This window comes from Buceros rhinoceros, unplaced genomic scaffold (assembly GCF_000710305.1).
Source record: "Buceros rhinoceros silvestris isolate BGI_N320 unplaced genomic scaffold, ASM71030v1 scaffold26433, whole genome shotgun sequence".
Classification (NCBI taxonomy): domain Eukaryota; kingdom Metazoa; phylum Chordata; class Aves; order Bucerotiformes; family Bucerotidae; genus Buceros; species Buceros rhinoceros.
In genome coordinates this window covers 17,875-22,747 of record NW_010403433.1, presented here as the reverse complement: position 1 = coordinate 22,747, position 4,873 = coordinate 17,875, and the positions used below count along the sequence as shown (strand labels likewise).

Here is a 4,873-nt window from a genome sequence, read left to right as displayed (position 1 = left end):
GACGCTCAAACCCATGGTGTTAAAGGTGTTACTGAAATTCAGTGAAATTTTTATTTGCTTCCAATGCACAAAGGCACCTCTAACCAGGTATAACATGGCTAGAAAAGGGCTTCTGTAGAGATATAATCTGTTCCACGGTGTTGTCTCAAGGTAATGAGCATAAAATGACTAATAACTAACCAGTAGTGATAGCAGAAATTATTTTCTTCCTCAAATATGAAGGTTTAATATGAAATGTAAACTGAATGCAGAATGAGTTTCTGAGGTAATCTGTATTTTTCCTGAGCTGGCAATATAGGTGGATGTTACTTTGAAACTGAAATAATAAATGAATGAAATAAAAATGTAGGTGGCAAAAAGAAATTAATGAGCCAATAAAAAAGTGCAACAGAACAGCTGATTTACCTTTAGCCTTTGAGACAGGGTTTTAATTTGAGCTATGTCTTTATTAGGGATATGTGCAAGTTATGACATTTGTATTTGCATGGTAGCTTTTTTAATACAAGCTGTTCGGTGTATTAAAGTCCAGTTTATTGGACCAATATAACAAGAGAATTGTTTTCTTCAGTGCCTGGTTGATGGAAATGCAGAAAGGAGACATGTTCTGCCACAGAAATGGCTCCCTGAGGCATCAGAGCACATGGGGGAAAATATGTCTAGAGCTGCGGAGGAATTCGGGTTAATATGTGTTCCTGCAGGAATGGAAAGGTTGGGTTGAATCCCTACAGAACTGTCGGTTCTGCTGCAGTGGAGAGCACCCACCGCAGCACAGACAGCCCGTTGGTGGGTGTCTCGCTTGCCGGGCACGTCCTCCCAGCATGTGACATAGGGCAGCATTCAGAACAGAGGATAAACAAAAGCGTTCTCAAGCGCTTAACTCCAACTGTGAATCTTTCATTTCTGGAGCGTAATTGGTTGAGGAGGAATGTCAGAAAATAACAGGCTTTGAACTTGGACTCCTCTAACCTTTCTCTGAATTCTCTAGGGTCTGAGTCATCTACACCAGCACAAAGTAATTCATCGAGACATCAAGGGACAGAACGTGTTGCTGACGGAAAATGCAGAGGTTAAACTAGGTAAGAGTGGGTTAGAGCTCTTGGAAACTGCAGGTGGGCTGGATGGAAAGAAGCAGCAAAACTGACTTCTACATCACTTGGAGAAAGGGCATGGATACTAAGAGCTGTTCTGTGTTTTTCTTGTGCTAGCCTCAATATCATGACCTTGGGTGTTGACCGAGTGCTGTGTGTTAAATTGCCAGGGTTGATGTACAGCAGTGCTGTTTCTGTTCAGATAGTTTGGCCAGCTCTGCCATCAGATACAGATTAAGCAAAAAGGACCATTTTTTTCTTGCCCATGTGTGCATCACCAGCCGTTATCGAAGGCTTCCCCCACGGCTTCATAGTAGTGTCCTATAGGATCGTAATCCGCTCGGTTTAGCGTGGCATAATCCAGACTTGGTTTCTAAGCTTACCTGTTGGCCAGAGCTTAATTTGCAAGAACTACTCTGGATTTCATAGGGAGTTAGTCCCCCTCAAGAAGACCAGACACTCGTGTGAAGATTGTGCAGATCCCCGCAGGTGATGTGCTGATATCCTCAGTTGTCCAGCACCAGTGGCTGGACAAAATCAGGACTGTCTTTGCATGTTTTGATTGACGCTGGTGATGGAAGATCCCTTACACTGGTAAAATGAGGAGCGAGCCTTGTTTTCTCATGTCTCCACAGCAGAATAAAAGCCCAGCTTAACAGATGGCACCACCAGCTTGTTGGGCTTTATGCTGGTGAAGATTCCCCTGGAAGGGGAAATTCTCCAGGGCAAATCTCCAACCACTGTGTTGCGCAAAGTGAACTTAGTGGACCACAAGAGTATTCTCTCGCTCATTTGATTTCATCAGGTTTTGCTTCATTTTGCAGCTCTCTGCTTGACATTTCCCTACGGGTCTTTGTCTTTTGCCCTTGGTTCTTTAAGTATTTTGCATTTCTCCCATTTCCAGCAAAAATTTAGGTAGAAAAATGAGGGTTTTACCAATATTTGGCAGGCTTTAATTCAAATGAGAAAGCCTAGAGCAAAGGCTGCTGCTTATTCATGTTGCTGTCTCTGTTTCTCATTAGTATCAGGAGCCGTGATTTCTTTTATTGCCTCCTGGCAAGGAGGAAAAGGCACAGGCTTTTGTACAAAACCTGGATGTTAGCTGATCAGGTTTGTCCTTGATTGACCTCTGTAGGTCCCAGCAGAGATCAAACAGGGATGTCTCTGACCACATCTTTCTTCCCTGAATCAGCTCAGTGTTTTGCATTCAGTAGAGGAGTGCTGCTCAGGTTCATCTCTGATCTCACCATGCCCTCTCGTCTCTGATCCGCAGTGGATTTTGGTGTCAGCGCTCAGCTGGACAGGACGGTGGGCAGGAGGAACACCTTCATTGGAACGCCTTACTGGATGGCTCCCGAGGTCATAGCCTGTGATGAAAATCCTGATGCCACTTACGACTTCAAGGTACCTAAATGAGCATCTTCCTACTCTGTTACAGGTCGTCACAGATGTAGTCTTTGCAGAGTCTGGCACGTTTGCAGATAGGGCTGGGAAGGAATTAAAGCAGCGCTTATTGGTGCTTGCAGTGGGAGGTGCGATCATAAACACCTGAAGAAGGTGCTTGGTATGATCTCAGGTTGTATGCCCTAGTACCATGAACCTGAGCACTCAGGAATTCAGTATATTCTTGCAGCTTTGAAAATATGTTGACAAGCAGCGCAGTCTCCCCCTGCTCTCTGGCTGTTGGATTTTGAGGTGCCAGTTCAGGTCCAATGTGAATCTTGGTTAAGCTGTTCACGTATCCAGATTTACTGTGAAGAAGTCTTTCCCTGTGCCGAGAAAGGTGTCAGAGTGAGGCTTCCTACCTGCTAGCCTGCTTTGCAGTACTGCGTGTTTAAATGCTACAGTCAAACATGCTCTCTTTGCTCTATTTACTCTGGAGAGAAGTCAGGTCAGGTTTAGAAAGGGCAAACTCACTTCTTCTGGCCTGCAGGCTAGTATTCGCAGGGAGATCTGAAGGCTGCCACACAATCAGACGTTTGGGGGACTGACCTACTTTCCACATGTCTCTCCAGCCTGCTTGAAGTTTATTTTTGGATCAATGGCAGCGCAACATTGCTGCTGAGTTATAAGAGGGCACAGAACCCTGTGCCACACCGCAGGTCCTCAGGAGGGTTTTGAGTCCCACCTGCCTGTTCAAACTACAGCGAGGTCTGATGTTTAAAGCAGGGAGAGCTTAATATATTTTACCCCGTTTCTGCCTTATGGACGCACGGCTGTAGAAATGTCCCTTGGATTTTTGTCACTGTTTTTTCTGAAGCATCCAGAAGCTGAATTCCTAGCTCCAGACCCCCTAAGGTCCACTGAACTTGTCCAGAGAGGAGCAAGACACTGACACATGAACTCTGGCATGGGAGAAGTTCAGGCATGCATAAAGCTCGCTGTAGCTCTGTTCTTGCATGTGCTGAGAGGTCACTTTACAAGGTAATGTTTAAAAAGGACTTTGAGACCCTGCGGTGTGGAGCTGCTTTCTAACAGCAGGACACTACAGTGTAATGGTGCGACAACCTACCATCACGGTACGATTTGAGGTGCAATTACCAATCGCTCCGAGAAATTTTAGAGAGGTGAAGGATTTTAAAGCCGCCAAGCAATGCTGTGGTATTGCAGCTATTTCAGTGCATCAGTCAGCTTCTGAAGTGATGGTTTTCCAGAGAGCAGCTCTCCAGCGTGAGTTCAGACTCCGGGTTACATAAATCATTAATGAAAAGGACATGTAGAAATAGTTTAATCTGCAATTACTTAATACTCTTTGATTAACCAATTACAACAGGCGTTTCCTCAGCTCTGCTGATGGCAGCGCTGCATAGCGGGGCTGCAGCCCGTGCTAGCTGCTCTCGCTGCTTCTCCACTGACAGCTGCTTGGTCAACGCTCTAATTGTTACTAATATTAATATTATTTTTAAGAAAGGACTGATATTTTCATAGGCTACTTTCTACCCTCAGAAATCACTGAGGTTTTTCCTCTTTCCAGAAAAACTAGGGCATTTAATATGCTGTTGACTGATGCCCAAGCGCTGGGACCAGAATCCCTCTATTGTCCCCGAGGATCAAACGCTCATAGCGAGCCAGGCGCTCACATCTCTGAAGTTGGCATTGAGCGTTTTCCCCTGGCTGGGGTATGAAGCAGAAGGCTGATTGCTGCTGACACTCTCACTGCAGGGTGTTTTTGGAGCTTGTGGTGATGTGGGGGCCACTGGACATTAGTCCATACCCCGGATCACGTCCCTGCACCTGATGCTCTTTGAAGTGGGGGAGAAAAAATGAAAATGGCACTTATTTTTTTTTTTAAAGAGATGCAAATCAGGCAGTCACAGGTTTAGCCAACTGGCTTAAAATAGGGAATACAAAAGATGAGATTTATGGGGTGAAAAAAGGAATCCTTTCAGGCTTAATCTGTTGGACAAAAAGCCTCTGATCTCGCAGTTTTCTTAGCCAGAAAGAGATGCCTGTGTAATCTATGGAAGGAGGCAGTAAATACCTCCTCACAAATATAAACCACTTTTAAAAAGAACAAATAGAAACCCCACACTGTCGAGGTTGTTTATTGGTTTTTCCCCCAGCCATTTTCTCTTTTTTCTTTAGACATACCTTGTCAATAGGCTTAGAATCAAAGCGGGGGGGAAGGAATCTCATTTCCCTTCCCAAGTCAAGACAATGCACATGTAGTAGCACGGTGTCTTTTTGCTGGGTGGACTGAAAAGCTTTTCAGACTCGAAAAGAAAATAAAACCCACCAAAAAAAAGCCCTCTGAATTCCAGATGATTATAGAATGTGTGCTTCCT

At 44.7% G+C, this 4,873-nt stretch overlaps 1 protein-coding gene across 1 annotated transcript in view; it reads left to right on the top strand.

Moving 5' to 3' along the window:
* Positions 1 to 4,873, top strand: part of LOC104490694 (traf2 and NCK-interacting protein kinase) — a gene marked incomplete at both ends in the record, with an annotated part of 25,360 nt that overhangs the window by 9,727 nt on the left and 10,760 nt on the right. The window contains 2 exons of the mRNA XM_010133016.1: positions 986 to 1,076; positions 2,362 to 2,492. Coding sequence (XP_010131318.1) covers positions 986 to 1,076; positions 2,362 to 2,492 — 222 coding nt within the window. The remainder of the gene's footprint in view (positions 1 to 985; positions 1,077 to 2,361; positions 2,493 to 4,873) is intronic.